The sequence below is a fragment of the Macadamia integrifolia genome, chromosome 11 (genome assembly GCF_013358625.1).
Source record: "Macadamia integrifolia cultivar HAES 741 chromosome 11, SCU_Mint_v3, whole genome shotgun sequence".
Lineage (NCBI taxonomy): Eukaryota > Viridiplantae > Streptophyta > Magnoliopsida > Proteales > Proteaceae > Macadamia > Macadamia integrifolia.
Window position 1 is genome coordinate 7,271,591 of NC_056567.1, and position 18,672 is coordinate 7,290,262.

Below are 18,672 nucleotides of genomic sequence, written 5' to 3' on the forward strand. Positions count from 1 at the left end.
ACAGTTACTTTCCACCCAATTGAATATTTAGATTTGATAAATTTTGGATCATACATACATCAGAAAAAGATTTACAAAAAAATTAATTAATTAATTAAAATTTAAAAAAAAAAATCCAGGAAATTTGACACCTAAAGGATCAGCTGAGTATTGCAAAGTTTACATTACAGAAAAGAGAGAAATTCAGAACATTTGGATTCTCGAGTATAAATCTGTTGGGATACTCATACTAAATAATTAGATCATCTAAAATAATTTGGGATGAGATGTGTTGTTAATTTTGGACTCAAATCAATTCTCAGTTTTGATATTTCATACACTGCAACACTGCCATCCTTACATGATGTGATTTTACCTTATACCAAGCTACACAACAATATTACTGCAAAACTGGTCTTAAATTTCCTCTTCATTTGCTGTAAATTACAAAAAAACTCGAGATCTGCAGTGATGGCGGGAGACAACCAACACAAATGCTTAACATACAGCAGTGCAACCAAACATAGGTAAATTCTTTTGAGATAACCTTCTGAGTGATTGCTGTTAAATGTATTCCTGGTTGAGTATGGCCCAGCAGCAGGATAATACAAGGACTTCCTGCTCTGATTCCCAGTTCATCTTGGAAGGGACAGAAACTTTATCCCGGGGGTTGCTTGTCTGGTCCATCACTGCCATAACGGAGCGGTCACTGTGTCAATAGTGTCCATCAATAACTGCTTGACCCCTTGAACTAGTGCGGCCCACCCAACCATAGCTTTGGAGAAACCAAGGTTTGCCTTGGATGTTTTATTCCAAGAATGAGTGCATACAAATTTTTTTCAGCAGCAATGGCCAATCTTCTCCAAGCTGCTGTGGATTTAGCTCCATTGCAACCTTAAAATCAAGCAAAGATATCGGACAATGGCTTATGTGTTCTTGGGTGCCTTCCAAGGGCCCACTGCTACTTGGCATATGTGACTGATGACGCGGCAAGATACCATTAATGACTTTATCCCGAGTCTGTTGCTTGTAAACAGATTGCACTGATGGCTCATGTCCAGATCTTGCTCCTACTAGCTCAATGCAAGACCAGATCAACTGCTTCAAATATGCATCCAACCCATTATTTAACAAATTAGCAGAGTCTGTTGTCACCCCTTCAAGGCCCTGTACTTCTGCAATCTGCTCCATACGTTTCCTCAATGTCTCCATATCAGATAATTCACCACTGTCATAATAACTAGCAAAACTACTCCTGCTCGGAATTGGCAAAGCCCTGCGGGCCCCACCTATACTAGCTGAGAAAAATGGAACCCCAAGAGGAGCCCTAAGTGGACTTCTAGTGGCGGAGCTGGAAATGTTGGCCTGCTCCAACTCTTCCCCATCTTCAGTGACGACAACTACTTCAAGTTCAAGCTGGCTATGTACAGAAACTGGATCATCCAGTGATCTATTAATTCGTTGTTTTTTGTGTGGACGCTGAAGTGAAAACTTACACTCGATTTCAGGTTGCTCCGCAAGGCCCTGATGATGCTGGACAGGCCTATGGAAGTCACATGGCTTCAAATCCCCATTTTCCGTAATAATCCTGATGCTGTCATCTGTAGTAGTTGATTGTTGAGAAGGAAACTCAAACCCAACCTTCCCATTTGGTCCTAGAGAGCTCGGTCGATCTGTAAGCTTCCTGTCTGGAATCCCAGACTTGGTCTTTTGGAGCGAATGTGCCGGAATATTCCCATTTAACCAAATCACTGGAGTTGGTGAGGGCCCACTACCTTCTCTTGAAGGAGATCTCTTTCCAGCTCCTAATTTTGACTTCCAGCCTTCCTTCTCGTAAACATGTGGAGGTGGGACCATAGAATGGCAAGCATTCTTCAGAATTGAACGTATCAGCTGGTTGTGCAAAGGGAGATTCTCCCTTCCAAGAGTCCGATGACATAGCTTATCAAACTCACCTTTGCTTAACTTAAGGCTCAACAGTCCATTCAAATAATGGAAGTAACGCTTTGACCTCTCTGGGCCAAGCTTCTTCACCATCTGTGCCTTCAAGTCACCAAGATTGATCCGTGATTGCTCCTGCGAAGGTTGCATTTCTCAAAACATGGAGTCCATATAAGACTTCCACAATAGCCAATTGTCTTTTCTGCAAATACAAAACCGTGAAGCGCCAAAACCCCCAATTATTACCAATTGAATTAGGGCTTTCCCTGTTTCCAATAGCGCCACCTGCACCCACCTGAACCTGGCTTTAATTCCACCATGTGCAAACCAGACAATGCAGACACAAATCCTATCTTCAAGAACAATAACCCTAGTAACTAAATAACAAAACCTTCAAACAGAGATATCAGTAACTTCCGAACTCACTAAATCCCTTCAACCCCGAACTCAAAAAAAAAAAAAAAAAAAAAGGGGGGGGGGGGGGGGGGGACCTAAGTTCCGATCTTTTAAAAATCAAAACCCTACGCTTCAAATTTAAAAATTCACTCTCGTTGAACTGCAAAAAAACCTTGAGACCCTCCTCCCTATAAGTCCAAAAAAATACCATCATTCGGTCAGAAATGTATATAAAAAAAATAAACAAAAAAAAAAAGAAGAAGAAGAGGAAGAAAAGTAGGTACCCAACTTCTCTCTCTGCTCTGAGATCAAGAAACAAGCTTAACACAACGGATCACTCGAAAGATTTGAGTTGGAAATAACTTCAATGGTTCGACCGTAGGTCAAAATTTTGCAGAAAACAGAACCAATACATAGAACCGGAAAACGAAAGCTTAAGGAGATGGGAAAAAAATTGAGAACAGAAGGAAAGATATCTGACCTTTTCGAGCTTGTGTGAGTAAGATTGATTGAGATTCAGCGTTTGCATCTAGAGAGACTTAGCTTTGATTCCTCGTATGTTCCTTCAAATGCTTTTAATTCGATTTCGCTCTCTCTCTCTCTCTCTCTCTCTCTCTTCGCATTCGCTTTTAATTTTTATTCTTATTTTTCCTCTTTTTTCTTTTTTCTTTTTTCTTTTTTCTCTCTCGTTCTCTCTCTCCACATATATTTCTCGCGCTCTTCTCTGAGAATTAGATTGCACCCTCGATCGCTGCAATCTCTCTCCTCTCTATCTTGGTTTTCTTCTGTTTCTCTCTCTTCTCCTCTGTACGGGTGTCTCTTTTCTTTTTTAAATTTTCAAATATTTTATTCGTTTGTATGAGACATATGATGCAAAAATGGTTCGAAGATAAAACCAAATGAGCGACCCGGTTAGACCGGAGGTGTAGTATAGTGGCCTAACCCACTAAAATGCAAATTTTTTGTCATAAACCATGGATGAACAATCATTCACGAAAATTCAATTTTTGGGGCCAAGTCAACTCATTTAATTGATTTTCTACTTTCAATTTTTTTTGGTAGAATTTTTTACTTTTACTGAGTTGCAACAAAAAATGGATTGATGAGTGAGTGGTCCGGTTCATGGGTTGTTTTTATTCATGGACATATCTGAACTATGAAAATACAAATCAATCTGAACTATGAAAATATAAATCATGTTCATTATGGGTATTTCCAATTCTTCTCTCTCACATCTGACATGGCAAGATTTTCCATGTGCTTTAAATATTTGTTGGATATCAATTGAAAACTACTAACCAAGGATTTAGTACTGATACCGATACCGATTCAAATCAAATTCAATCGAAGTGTATCGCTCATTTCTACCCTTGCATTAAAAAAAAAAAAAAAAAAAACAACTATTTTACACCTTAAACAATATGGGTAATCGATCTGAATTGGTGATACGGCCGATACTTAAAACCATGCTACTAACTATAACTCTAACATACAAGAAATTGAGGGAAATTTTTAAGTAAACCAATATTTAGAAAAAGGAAAGCTTGGTAATGTCTCAACAAAAAGAAGGCAAAAATACAATTACGTAATTCTAATATCCAAATTATTGATTATAATGTTGTTGGTGTATGATGTCCTATATTCAGTCTCAGTTTAATCCAATGAGTATTGGTGCAAGCCCTTCGACAGAAAGGCAGTCACTTTTTCGCTATATATTTGTAGCAAGATTTACTCTTTGTATACAATTATGAGAAGTGTGAAGACGAGCGTTTGTAATCCTATTCTCCATTGATAGTGAAGCAAAATATCATCTCATTGAGAACGTAGGCAATCTTGTCGAACCTCGTAAACCTATGTGCATTGTTTGTTCATGTGTTTCCCATTACCTTTTGCATTGCTTTTAGGGTTGTGTTTCTACAAATGTTTAGTATTTTTATTATGAGGAAATTACACTCCCCTCCCCTGGATGTTTCAGGTATTACACAACCCTCCCCTGCGAAGTTTATAATTACAAATTCTTTCCTTCTAAGTTGTAGATTATATCAACCATACCCCGACCGCGAGTGCGAAATCGTTAAGTGTGTTAAAAATTTGTAATAAACCCCAAAATACCCTTGGTCCAATGGAGATGATGAATTTGCCCTTAACCCTTATTATTGTCTTCTTCCTTGAGAAACCATGGGACACAGTTAGGGTTTTCGCTATATGAAGCCGTTGGTTGATGCGTGGCTTGAGATGGCAATGATGGTTGGCAAGGGAAGAGATAAGATTTCGGTAGTGAGAGCTTTGAATTTGGAACCGATGAAGCACATATGATCATTGACGCCGACGGCTCCGGCTACTTTGGCCCATGGAAGGTCCAAGTTGTTGCTAAAGAACTTACCTTCGCCCGTCATGACCAAAGCAGAAGCAGGAGCTCCCACCGATTCTAATCGGACTTGGCTGAGGGCAGCAAGGATTGAATCCATGAAGGTTGTGTTGCTGCCAAAAAACCCCGCTGGTCCAACCTACACAAACACAGACGATGGAGGCCCGGAACTTTGTCCGGGGTTAGTCCTCCGACGCTCAAGTCAGGGTCGGCCGCACAGTTCAATAAGGGAGTAATGGTGAGGGTATTAGAGCTTACCTTCCCCTTTCTTCCGTGCCTTCTTATATAGCTCTTCGGCCTTAGGGTTTTTTCCCCCTTCTTCCCTCTTAGAGTCCTACTAGAATACGTCCAACCTTCTGGGGGAATATTCCCCTCATGCAGTCGACGTGATCCCGCGTGATTCTGCGGGCGTGCCTCGGTGATTGAGCCGCGTGCTCGAGTGTGAGTGGTTTCTTGGAACCTTCGTCTGGCGGAGGACACGTGTCCCCGCAGTGACACGTGTCATTGCCCCCACCGAGAGGTTATTTTGGCTGTATCAGGAGCCCCCTTACTTCCACTAGGAGCTTCTTCCTGTGGGAGTAACCATCTTCTGAGGTTGACTTGTTCCCTCGGTCTTGGCATTACCAGTGTCCAAGGCTTTGGGGTCGATCGAGAGAAAGACCTATGGCCGCTTCGGATCGGCTTTACTGAGCCCCCTGTCGAAAGTGGGACCTTCGGTCAGCACTGCTCGGCTTTGCCGAGCCCCCTACCGAGGGAGGGACCCTCGGTCAGGTCCCTTCGGCTTTGGCCGAACTCCCAACCGAAGGGTGGACCCTCGGTCAGGTCCGTTCGGCTTTGGCCGAACTCCCAACCGAAGGAGGGACCCTCGGTCAGGTCTGTTCGGCTTTGGCCGAACTCCCAACCGAAGGGGGGACCCTCGGTCAGGTCCGTTCGGCTTTGGCCGAACTCCCAACCGAAGGAGGGAGCCTCGGTCAGGTCCGTTCGGCTTTGGCCGAACTCCCAACCGAAGGAGGGACCCTCGGTCAGGTCCGTTCGGCTTTGGCCGAACTCCCAACCGAAGGAGGGACCCTCGGTCAAGTCCGTTCGGCTTTGGCTGAACTCCCAACCAAAGGAGGGACCCTCGGTCAGGTGCGTTCGGCTTTGGCCGAACTCCCAACCGAAGGAGGGACCCTCGGTCAGGTCCGTTCGGCTTTGGCCGAACTCCCAACCGAAGGAGGGACCCTCGGTCAGGTCCGTTCGGCTTTGGCCGAACTCCCAACCGAAGGTGAGATCGTCTGCTAGGCCTGCTAGGTCCGCTCGGGCGCAAACCTCGAGGCTTCGTACCCTGACGTGGCGGTGCCATTAATGCTCGGAAGTCGTACCGCCATTCTTCCATCTATATAATGTGGGGGGCCATTTGTGGGGCAACCTTTCTTTTTTCCCTTCGGAGAGCTCACCTTCGGCCTCGGATCCCCTTCTAGCCTCGTCCTCTTCTTCCTTAGCTTAGCAACAAGTAAGTGATGTCTTCCTCGTCGGGCTACAGCCCATCGTCCTGCGAGAGGTCAAGACCAAGACGTAGGTATAGGAGTCCTGGGGAAGTCCGAGGGATGTCCTCGGATTCCACCGACTCTCCTTCCTCCCGCGACTCATCGTCAGCGGCCTCACCGTCGGGGTCCAAGGGTGGCTCCAACGGTGAGGAGTTCAGGGAGAGGGTGCTCGACGCCCAAGCCCAGACACAGGAGCCCCTAGAAGTTGAGGCCCTTAAGATCGTCTCCACGATGGACGAACCAGAACTGGAGGAGCTAAGGGCCTCCTTCGGCGTTTCGGATGCTTTCGAGCTCCGTCTGCCCAGACCCTCTGACCGAGCCAGCTATCGGAACCCCGAGGAGCTGTGCTTATACAAGGAGGCCTTCAAGGCAGGCCTTCGGCTGCCCCTCCACCCCTTCTTCACCAAAGTGTTTCGGCACTATGGGTTAAGCCCGACCCAGCTAACGCCGAACGGGTGGCGACAAGCATTAAGCTTCGTCATCTTCTTTGTTCGGCACAAGAGGCCTCTCTCCCTTCGACTCTTCATAAACTGTTTTCTTCTTCAGGCCTGTAAGGGACTTACGGGCTAGTACTACTTTTGCCCCCGAAAGGACCTTCGGCTCCTGAAGGGTTACCCGACTTCCATCCATGGATGGAAAGAAAAGTACTTCTTTGTGAAGTCGACCGAGGGGGTGCCCTTCGGCACGGTCTGGGACATCCCGGACCTTAGGGATGTGAACTCCGCCCCTGCCCTATTCGGGGCAGACGCGGAGTCGTTGGCGATGGCGAGGCGGCAGGAAGGATGTTCTCCAGTCGAGGCCGACTGCCTCAAGTCCGACGCCATCCTCTTCAAGTTCGGGCTTAGCCCGGGTGAGTTAGGCTAGACTCCGTCTTCTTCCTTCGAGTGTCGGTCCTTCGTACTAATACCTCTTGTTTCTTCTTGCAGTGCAAGTTACCAGAGCCGAGGCTAAGGCCGCCGCCGCCGCAAGACAGGCAAAGATAAAGGAAGCCAAGGCCCGCGACGCCCCCCAGCAGCCGAAGTCCAAGAGGAAGGAAAAGGCGGGCCCGTCTTCCGAGACCCCGAAGAAGAGGCCCAGGGTGGAGGGGTCGACTGCCGAGGCTGTCCAAGCCCTTGCTGCTCCCAGAGACGGTCTGGCTCAAGATCCTTCGTCCGCCACTGCCTCCCGAGGCCCGAAGGTCCCGTCGATGAGGGCTGAGGTGGGGTTCATCCCACAATGGTCGGTGAAGGAAGACGACACTCTGGCCGTCGGACGGGTTGCCAGAGAGTTGGTGACGAAGGGGAGTCTTCCCCGAGACGCTACCGAAGCCCAGAAGCAAGGGACGGCGGCACTGATCACCTCGGCGTGCATCTACATGGCGGGGGTAAGCTTCGGTCCTCCTTCTCCTTCGGTCTTCCTGCCTCTTTTTTGCTTGTACTATATATGTATATATATATTTTTTTTTCATTCTGATATTCGGTGCTCTGTGCAGGCTCAGAACCAGATGGGTCAGCTGGCCCTCCGAGCCGAGGCCATGTGTCGGGAGCTTGAAGCCAGCGAGAGGGAGAAGGTCTCCCTAGACAACGAGCGCTCCACCCTCCTCGAGAAGGTGGAGCACCTGGAGTGCGACCTAGCCCTCGAGCGCCGAGAGTGCGAACGGAAGCTCTCGGAGTTGAAGTCACAAGTGAGGGCCCGCCTTCAGGAAGCCGAAGCCCGAGGGGTCAAGAAGTATCGGTCCTCCGAGGCCTTCAAGGAGGAGATCAAGAACGCCATCGCCCCAGGGTACACAATGGGCGCTACCGAGGTCCGAGATTGGGTCCTCGGGCGCTACCCTGGGGTTTCCTTTGCAGACAGCGGCCTCATCTTCGAGGACGACGATGTGGAGGCGATGCCATCGGCCACCGAGGTTGCCGACGCCGAAGGTAGAGGCGGCAGCGAGGAAGGCGAGGTCCAGCTGCATAGGGAAGTCCCTCCGACCCCTGGTCGTGGAGGTTCGGACCAGGAGGCACTCCCCGCCGAAGACGAGGCCGCGAACCCGACGGACGCTCCTTAAGGTCACCTTGGCTCTCAGCGCAGGCTACCCCCTCTTGTCATGTAATTAGCCTTCGGGCCTTAATGTAGTCTTTTGCCTTCGGGCTTCGTATGTAACTAGCCTTCGGGCCTTAATGTAGTCTTTCGCCTTCGGGCTTCGTATGTAATCTTCGCCTTCGGGCTTTAATGTAGTCTTTCGCCTTCGGGCTTCGTATGTAATCTTCGCCTTCGGGCTTTATGAATGCACTCGTTCTTTTTCCAACTGTCCATTTAATGATCTGTGGTTCGTAAATAGTTGTAGAGGGCCGAAACCCTAGCTGACCTTCTTAAGCTTATTTCCCCGAAACTTGGCCGAGGGTCGACGTGTTAGTAAGTCCGACGAAGGCCGACCCTATTATCACTAGCAATATTTTACCAAGTGTTTTCCCTCTCGGCTCGAGCCGAAGGGTTCACCGAAGGTCGAGGGATTCACCGAAGTTCGAGGGGTTCACCGAAGGTCGAGGGGTTCACCGAAGGTCGACCGCCCAACAATCAGGATCACCAAGCAATACAAAGCATTTTGGCTCAGGCCGAAAGGCTCACCGAAGGTCGATCGTCCAAATCACCGAATCACCGAAGGTACCCTCGGCTCCAGCCGAAGGGTCTGTTAGATGTTACCCCTTCGGTCAGGTCTGTTCGGCTTTGGCCGAACTCCGAGCCGAAGGGGTGATTGAGCCTCCACCAAGGTGTGGACCTTCAGTCATCCGTTCCTCAGGGTTAGAGGTAATCAGCCTGGAGAATCCTCAGTTGCCGTAAACCAGCTTTCGTATTATTCATGAATTAAATCTTGCGGATTTCAAGATGAATTACAACTTAAAAAGGGTTCAAAAGGACAATAATTGCAAAGAACGACAGACGGAAAAATTTACAAATGACTACTGCGTGCCCGCTACTTTACTACTGATGGAATTTTCTTAGATTATCTGAGTTCCATGATCGGGGTACCCTTACTCCCCCCGTAGTCTCTAGGTGGTAGGACCCTGGTCGTATTACCCTCGAGACTCTGTAGGGACCTTCCCAGCTTGGGTCTAGCTTCCCTTGATGCCTTGGGTCCGACACTTCCGCCCTTCTGAGGACAAGGTCGCCCTGCCTAAACTCGTTCTTCCGGACTTTGGTGTTGTAGTGCCTAGCGACCCTCCGCTGGTAGGCGGCGATCCTTTCCTGTGAAGCTTCTCTGGTTTCTGCCAAGAGGTCCAAATTTGCCCAGAGTCCTCCGTCGTTTTCGTTTTCGTTGTAGTACCGAATCCGATGGGTAATAGCCCCTATCTCTACTGGGAGTACAGCTTCAGTGCCGTATGTTAACATGAAGGGTGTTTCTCCGGTAGCTAACCTCTCGGTGGTGCGGTAGGCCCAGAGAATGTGGTGCAACTCGTCTGCCCATAGCCCCTTGGCATCATCGAGTCTCTTTTTTATCCCTTGGAGCAACGTACGGTTGGTTACTTCTGTTTGCCCGTTGGTCGAGGGATACCCGACAAAGGTTTTCCTGTGGTTGATGCCGAGGGCTTCACAGAACGCGTCGAAGGTCGGATTAGCAAACTGAGTTCCATTGTCCGTAACCACGACCTGGGGGATTCCGAATCTGTATACCACCGCCCTTTGGAAGAAGTCCCTAATGTTCTTTTCTGTTATCGTCGCTAGGGCTTCGGCTTCCGCCCACTTCGTGAAGTAGTCGACCGCCACCACGACAAACTTCCTCTGTCTCGTGGCCAAGGGGAACGGGCCTAAAATGTCCATCCCCCACATGGCGAACGGTACTGGGCTAGATAGGGATGATAGCTCGGTAGAATGTAGCCTGGGCACGGGGGCGAACATCTGGCACTTGACGCATTTCCTGACCAGCGATTCTGCGTCCTTTCTCATTGTCGCCAGTACAGGCCCTGCCTTAGTACTTTGTGCGCCAGGGCCCGGGCCCCAAGGTGTTGGCCACATATCCCCTCATGCACCTCCTGGAGCGTATACTCGTCGTCGAAAGAATCCAGGCACTTGAGGTATGGTGAGGTAAACCCTATCTTGTATAGAGTGTCATCTTTCAGGAAGAAGCGCGCTGACCTTATTCTTACTTTCCTTGCTTCGTCCCTGTTCTCTGGGAGCTTCCCCTCCTTGAGGTATTCTATTATGGCGTCCATCCAGCTTCGGCCGTTTTCACCTACGGGTAACACCTCGTGGGGTTTCTCGATGCTTGGCTGTGGTAGTACTTCGAAGTACACCGCTCGTCCAAGTTCCACGAAGTCGGAAGTGGCCAGCTGTGACAGTGCGTCTGCGCTAGCATTCTCTTCTCGTGACACCTGCTTTACCTCAAATTCCTTGAAAGCCGCTGACCCTTCTCGCACCGCGTTCAAGTATTCGGCCATCCTCTGCTCTTTGGCCTCGTATTCGCCATTCACTTGCCGCACCACGAGTTGGGAGTCGCTATTCACTACCAGTTCCTTCACCATCAAAGCCCGGGCCAGATTAATTCTGGCTATTATCGCCTCGTACTCCGCTTCGTTGTTGGAGGCGTCGAAGCCGAACCGTAGGGCGCATTCTACTTTGAAGCCTTCGGGGCTTACCAACACAATTCCAGCGCCACTTCCACCGCTATTGGAAGCCCCATCCACATACAGCGTCCAAGCCTCCTCTGCTCGTTCCTCGGCAGATTCCTGCGGGTCATCGGGGATCGTCGTCTCCGCTATGAAGTCTGCGAGGGCCTGTGCTTTAATTGCGGTTCTCGGCTTGTACTGGATGTCGAACTCTCCCAGCTCTATGGCCCAATTTACCAGACGATCGGACATATCTGGTCGCTGCAGTATTTTCTTCAGAGGCTGGTCGGTGAGTACGCATACTGTGTGTGACTGAAAATATGGCCTCAGCTTTCTTGCCGCCGTCACGAGGGCGTATGCCACTTTCTCCGCCTTTCGATATCTTGTCTCGGCATCTAAAAGGGTTCGGCTGACGTAGTATATTGGCCTTTGTTGCTTCCCTTCCTCTTTCGTCAGTACGGCGCTTACAGCAACTGCCGATATAGCAAGGTACAGCTGTAGGACATCTCCGGTGTTCGGCTTTGTCAGCAGTGGGGGTGCGGCCAAGTACTCCTTCAATTGCTCGAAAGATCTTTCGCACTCCTCCGTCCACTCGAACCTTTTAGCCCCTTTCAGCGCCTTGAAGAAAGGAAGGCATCTATCAGCAGACCGAGACATGAATCTTCCGAGGGCAGCTACCCGACCCGTCAGCTCCTGGACTTGCTTTACGTTCTGGGGTGACCTCATGTCCCGAATGGCTTGTATTTTGACTGGGTTGGCTTCGATTCCTCTCTCTGAAACGATGAAGCCGAGGAACTTCCCCGAGGCTACTCCGAAGGCACATTTTGCTGGGTTCAGCTTCATGTCGTACCGTCGTAGCACTTGGAACGCCTCTTCCAAGTCTTGGATGTGTCTTTCCGCCTTCAGGCTTTTCACGAGCATGTCATCCACGTACACTTCCATGGTCTTGCCGATCAGCCCTTTAAAAACTTTGTTCACCAACCTCTGATAGGTGGCCCCCGCGTTCTTTAGTCCGAAAGGCATGACCTCATAGCAGTACAACCCTCCTTAAGTTATGAAGGACGTTTTCGGGACATCAGCCTCGGCCATTTTGATTTGGTTGTACCCCGAGTATGCATCCATGAAACTCAGTGTCTCGTATCCCACCGTCGCGTCGATGAGCAGGTCTATCTTCGGCAGGGGGTATGCATCCTTGGGGCAGGCCTTATTCAGGTCGGTGAAGTCGATGCAGATCCTCCACTTCCCATTTGCCTTCGGGACCATCACCACGTTAGATATCCACTCCGGGTACTGGATCTCTCGGATGAACCGGGCCTTCAGTAACTTTTCTACTTCCTCGTCTATCTTCTTCTGTCTTTCTGGGGCTAACGTCCTTTTCCTCTGCTGCATCGGCTTCTTCATGGGGCTAACATTTAGGTGATGTTCTATTACTTCTCGGTCGATCCCGGGCATGTCCGATGCCGACCAGGCGAATACGTCAGCGTTGCTCCGTAAGAATGAGATGAGTCTTTCTTGCTGCGACCTTGGCATGGTAGCCCCAATCTGGAATTGCCGGGTATGATCTCCTTCTTCAGCTTCAACTTGCACTAAATCTTCGGCCGGCTCTCCTCGTTGATAACTGGCATCATCACGTAGATCCTCTATCGGGAGCGTCTCACCCGCCTTTTCTTTTCCCCAGAGAGTAGTGGCGTAACATCTTCGGGACGTCTCCTGATCACCCCGACACTCCCCGACGCCATTCTTGGTTGGGAACTTCATTTTGAGATGGGGGGTGGAGACGATGGCCTTTAACAGATTCAACCCGACTCTTCCTAGTATGGCATTATACACTGATGTAATGCTCACCACCAGGAAGTTGATCATCACCGTCGCCTGGCGATCTCCGGTGCCAGCTCAAACCGGCAGCTCAATCGACCCTTCCACCTTCACCGGGGCGCCAGAGAATCCCTGCAACGGGTGTTCGACCTTCTTTAACTTTCCTTCGTCGAGGCCCATCTTCCGGAAAGCTTCGAGGAACAGGATATCAGCTGAGCTGCCGTTATCCACTAAGATCCTCTTCACTTTGCAATCTCCTATAGTCATGGCGATGACCAAGGCATCGTCATGCGGGGTCTGTACCCCTTCCAGATCATCGTCTGAGAAGGAGATGACCGTCCCCGTCTTCGCCTTCTTGTTCGACCATTCTGCCACATGTACGCTCCTCGCGTAGGCCTTCGCCTTCCTGGCAGAGACCGAACTCTCTCCTGCGGCCGGGCCTCCACAGATGGTTGCTATAACTCTTGTTGGGCTCTTGTTCTCCTCTCGAGGCCGGCGTCCATCTTCCTCTGGTGTCTGGTTCCTCCGCCGTTCTTGATTTCCTCTGCGGGCGAGCCCCCCTCTTTCATACCGACCTCCACCATCTCTCCGACGGTTATCTCTCCGGCCATTGCCTTCTGGAGCCAGCTCTTTCTCCCGATCTACAAATCTGCCTAAGTATCCCCTTCTGATCATTCCTTCTATCTCCCCCTTGAGATGCCAACAGTCCTCGGTGTCATGGCCGTGGTCTCTGTGGAAGTGGCAGTATCTATCCACATTGCGTCTTTCTGGATGTCGCCCCATCTTTCCTGGCCACTTCATGGCCCTGGCATCTGGAGAATCTTTTATCTGCATTAACACCTCTGTTCGCCTTCGGTTCAGGGGTGCATACCTCTCAAACTTCCTCGGTGGACTGGGGGCCCGACTGCGCTCGGACTTTCGTCTTTTTCCTTCTTCGACGGGTTTATCATCAACCCTTAAGGGCCTCTTCCTCGCCGCCTTCCTTTCGACTTCTTCATCTGCCTGGAGGGTTTCTTCCATCTGGATGTACTTATCGCATCGCGCCCTCAGCTCGGTCAGATCTCTAGGCGTATGCTTCGCCAGGGACCTCTTCAATTCCTTGTCCTTGACGCCACCTAGCAGGGCCGTGAACTCCTCCTTCGGGTCTAGGGCCGTGAACTCCTCCTTCGGGTCTAGGCCCCTGATTGTGATCTTTTCTTGTTGGAATCGCTTCATGTAATTCCGCAGCGATTCCCCTTCTTGCTGTTTGACGTTGGTTAGGTTCAACGTAGTCTTCTGGAGGGGCTGGCTACTAGAGAACCCCTTCACGAAGAAGTAGCTCAGGTCGCTGAAGCTGTGGATCGACTTCGTCGGTAGTCGGTTATACCACAGCCTCGCCGCCCCCCTGAACGTCAATGGGAGGGCCCGACACATAATATTTTCCGAGACGCGATGGAATTGCATGGCGACCTTAAAGCCTTCCAAGTGATCGACGGGGTCCCCCGACCCGTCATAGGTGTCGTACTTGGGCAGGCGGAAACCGACCGGGAGCGGGTCCCTCATGACCTCGTCAGCTAAGGCCGTATCATTGGTGAGGTCGGGCTCGCGGTTCCCTGTCTGGTTTTCTGCCACCTTTCTGATCTCGTCCTTCAGGTCTAAGATCATCCTCTTTAATCCCGAGTCCTTGGATCTCTGCTTGTCTCCTTGGTGCTGATACCCATGCGGGTCTCTGGCGGCGCGTCGCGTCCTACTTCGGGGCGCTGGACTCTCCCTTGCTCGGTTTCGAGGATCGCGGCCGGCCCTCATCGATCCCGTACTGCTTCGGTCTTCTTCTCGAGCCCTTTCGAACTGGACGTGGGTCCCTGGGGGTGCTCTGCCGGTCTTATGGGAGACAGCTTTGGAGACTTCCCTCATAGTCTCGGCCATCCGGTTATATTTGTTCTGGAGGTCTTCGAACTGCTGCCTTGTCACGTACTCCTGGGCCGCGGGAGGCTGATGGTCGCTGCCTTCCCGTACTGAATATCCAGCCGACCGCTGGTATCTGACGGACACTTCCCGGTCGTCATGACCCCTTTCTCGTCCAGTCTCCGCCGAGGGAGGAAGCTCCCCTGAAGGTTCTTCCCCCATGTCTACGTTGGACGTCGCTCTCGTCCTTCTTCGGTTGTAGGTTCTTCCCACCATTACCGTCGTTCCCACAGACGGCGCCAATCTGTTGCTGCCAAAAAACCCCGCTGGTCCAACCTACACAAACACAGACGATGGAGGCCCGAAACTTTGTCCGGGGTTAGTCCTCCGACGCTCAAGTCAGGGTCGGCCGCACAGTTCAATAAGGGAGTAATGGTGAGGGTATTAGAGCTTACCTTCCCCTTTCTTCCGTGCCTTCTTATATAGCTCTTCGGCCTTAGGGTTTTTTCCCCCTTCTTCCCTCTTAGATTCCTACTAGAATACGTCCAACCTTCTGGGGGAATATTCCCCTCATGCAGACGACGTGATCCTGCGTGATTCTGCGGGCGTGCCTCGGTGATTGAGCGTGCTCGAGTGTGAGTGGTTTCTTGGAACCTTCGTCTGGCAGAGGACACGTGTCCCCGCAGTGACACGTGTCATTGCCCCCACCGAGAGGTTATTTTGGCTGTATCATATGGTCTTTTACTAAGTTGCCTCAGCAGATTACCCATACTATACTGTTATTTCAGATATCATGTTTTGCCAATTTTTTGGTACCATGAAAACTATTCATTAGAATATATGGGGCACATAGTAGAGAGATATAAGTTTCCATCAACCTCAGAGTGGAATTTATCTAAAATTGACTTCTATATTACATATTTTAGACCACGTAATTCCACATCACATATTTCTGATTTTGTGCAAAGATGCATGACTCAAAGGGGTTGGATCATATATGGATGCATGGTTCAAGGCTTTAAGGTATCGAGCATCAATATTGTTCTGATACCCAATATCAAACCAGGTATTGATCCATATTGACCTTATCGATGGAGATCGCAATGTTGGTGTTTGATTACTTGCAGTTGGACATCGATTGAGATGGTTCATATTAGGAGGGAGAAGGAAAAGGCAGGTGCGAGAGAACGTAACATATTACTGAAGAGATGAGCTTGGGCTCTCCATTGGAGCCATGTTGCCATTGCTAGCAGTTTGGTTCACAAGGGAGTATAAGGTGATCGATCAGTTTGAAGTTGGTAGTTGCAGGGGTACTCAAGCATTGCTTTCCTGGTGTTTGGAGGGATAGAGGCTGTGTTAGGAAGGGGGGTTCCTAAGGGGAGCTAGGTATTGTGTGAGGATGTTTCTTGGTGGGTTCTGGTTGGCCATTGCTATAACCTTTGGCCTCACCATATCTTGAACGGTTTGTCTCTAATCTCTTCTCTACACAAATAAATGAAAGAATCTCCCTGAATGTAAAATTTGGATCTTCTTAGGGTGCAAATGGTTTCAAACATTTACATCACTCAACAAAGGATATCTTCACCTCTCTGGAGGAATAATTCAAGAATTGAACAATTTCCATAAGGAAGAGTCTTGTGATGAAGGTCACAACAATCAAAACTAATTATGGGCCTTATGGCAAGGCCAAAAAAGCAAGAGTCGAGAAAGAGATATTTGAATCAAAATAAAAATTTTTTTTTTTTAATTCTATTTCTGTTAGTGGGTAATATGAATATTCTACCATTTTCAATCAACACATATAGAGCCGTTACTAATATAAAAGAAAAACAAGGCCAAAAAAAATTTAAAATAACAGTTTTAAAATGCTTATTATTATGAAAAAAAAGAAAAAAAAAGCGCAACCTGAGCCCAGTCCATTAGCGGTGAAATAGACATTTCACTCTTAGTAAAAGACAAAAATTCCACCTTAGTGGTGCTTATGCGAGTACTCTCATTAACATTCCTGTTAGTGCAGGAGGCACACTGTCTTTTAGAGAGCGCTCTCCAATTATTATTTACATATATTTTTTTTGGCAGCGACGAGCGACGGTCAACGGTGGATTGTTTCTAGAGCGGACGATTCTTTTGTCGGAACAAGGCCAGAATCTTTCGCCTCTCTCTATCGTTTGATCATTATGACATTCTTGATTCCGGCCGGTATCAAAAAGGATTTGTCATCTATAATCGTATTAACCCCTACCTCTCCCAATCTTCTTACGCGTACGATGGAGAGGCGTAGATGCCTTGCATTCACATGCTGCATTCAAAGTTGTACCCTAATCGCAGATTCAATACCCTTTTGGCTCCAAGCGCATAGGATTTCCCACGGCTAGGTTCACGCCATTCTATGTCATCTTCTTTCCGCAACCCGTCTCCACACCATCACCAAGAGTCCAAGACTTGATAGATAAAAGAGTATCCTCCCCTATCGTCCATCGTATTAATATCTCATGCAGACAGAAAAAAGGGTTCTTCCGCATTATATCATACATCTTCGTCTTCTTTCTGTCGATCTTTAAACTATAATTATTGGAAATTTGGGCTACCACTGTGTATTGGCTGCTTAGCTTGCTTGTTTAAGTTATTTTCTTCAATTTCTTTCTTTTTGAACACAATCGGTGGAAATGCAATTCTGCAATTTCTTTCATTCCAGGTTTTATTTATCCGGGTGCTTTGATTGTCTGGTTTTTAGCTTAGCTTGAAAGCCTTGAATTTGGACATTTTAAATTCTCCTACCCCAAACTGTCCTGTTGATCTTTCTGTAGCTCTCAGGAGGCTGGTGATTTTTTTTTTTTTTTTTTAATTTTTTTAATTAATTTATTTAAATCTTGAAAGTCAATTCGCAGATTTCCATAAAATGCAGCGGCCTTCTTGATCTAGATTCTGGATGGACTGTTCAATTGATGGCCCATCTCTTAATCACGGCATCGTGCAGTAATCAAGTTAGAGCCTCCCATCTTTACATCAAGTAAGTACCTCAGCTTTATGGATTTTAAATTGTTTTTTCTTCTAATGAGATTACGAATTACATTTCTATGAGGCTATGTTTGGTTGTATGGGGAATAAAAGGGAAGGGAAGTGAAATTTTCATACTTAAAAAGGAAATATTTGTAATCATTACCCATGTGACTTTAACGTTAACTTCAAATCATTCCATATTTGATTATAAATTTTCACTTTACTTTGCATCCAAAATCCTTTGCAATAATATGTAAAATAAAAATTACATGTAAAATACATTATTACTAAATATGGTTAAAAAATTAAGTAGTTTATACACTCATATGGAGTAATGACCATAAACATTTCTTTTTAGAGTATGAAAATTTCACTTCCCTTCCCTTTAAATTCCCATTGCAACCAAACGGAGCCTGAGTTTTTGGTATAATGTTGTATTTTAGCCTGGAAATTATGCAATTGGGGCATGGCTATAACCTATAAGTAGTTTGTACTGAAACAGTTATGTTTGCTTTGTTGCATATATAGTGTTGAAAAGTTTGCCCCAACTATTGAGAGGCCTTTAGTTTAATATGCGCTGATTTTTATTCATTTACCTTCTCTCTCATGCTGGAATTTTATTATTCTCAGGATAGCATCAATCAATTGGTGCTTAATTTGTCTAGGATTTTAGTTGGAATGGATGGTTTGATTGGAGTTTAGAATGGGGTTGTGGATATTATATGCATTTTCATTGGATGTTATAGTTGCTTTAGACTTGGGATGAATGCATTTAGGTAATAATTCCTCAATTTATGTGAGTATTTTGCCATAATTTTGGTTCCTCATTTTCCGTTTTTGAATTTATTCCATTTTTTAAAATGACTGACTGGATTTTGGACCATCCTGTTCAAAATCTGACTCGTTTTAAACAGGTCGGGATTGAAGACCATTTTTTGCTGTTCCTGTTTTAACGGACTATATTCCATACCGCTCCATCAAAAACTTCTTTACTGTTTTTTTTTTTTTTCACATCCTTTTTTAATGCCAAAATTTTCTAATAGTTACTAGTAGCCAAATTGAATTGAAATATTTCCTTCACTTCCATATGTGCCCTCTCACATTCCCTCCATCTTGCATGTCACCATCCTATTAGTCTTTATTCCCTCCGAAAACTACTCCATCAACTCTACTTATTCATCTCTCACTCTCCCCC

At 47.7% G+C, this 18,672-nt stretch overlaps 2 protein-coding genes across 3 annotated transcripts in view; one reads left to right on the forward strand and one right to left on the reverse strand.

Annotated features, from left to right (window-relative positions):
• Positions 1-247: 247 nt before the first annotated feature.
• Positions 248-3,114, reverse strand: LOC122093237. 2 transcript variants are annotated; one of them, XM_042663520.1, is made up of 2 exons: positions 2,798-3,114; positions 248-2,205 (listed from the first exon to the last, which is right to left on the reverse strand). In XM_042663520.1, exon 2 carries the CDS (start codon positions 2,068-2,070, stop codon positions 787-789), a length of 1,284 nt encoding a protein of 427 aa, XP_042519454.1. In that variant the 5' UTR covers positions 2,071-2,205; positions 2,798-3,114; the 3' UTR covers positions 248-786. The 2 variants fall into 2 exon arrangements, with proteins under 2 accessions (XP_042519454.1, XP_042519453.1); XM_042663519.1 differs by having other exon boundaries at positions 248-2,215.
• Positions 3,115-16,918: 13,804 nt separating this feature from the next.
• The window catches only part of LOC122093809 (putative transcription elongation factor SPT5 homolog 1), a 20,521-nt gene continuing 18,767 nt past the window's right edge, over positions 16,919-18,672 (forward strand). The window contains 1 exon segment of the mRNA XM_042664298.1: positions 16,919-17,487. The gene's annotated coding sequence lies outside the window, so the exon portion shown is untranslated.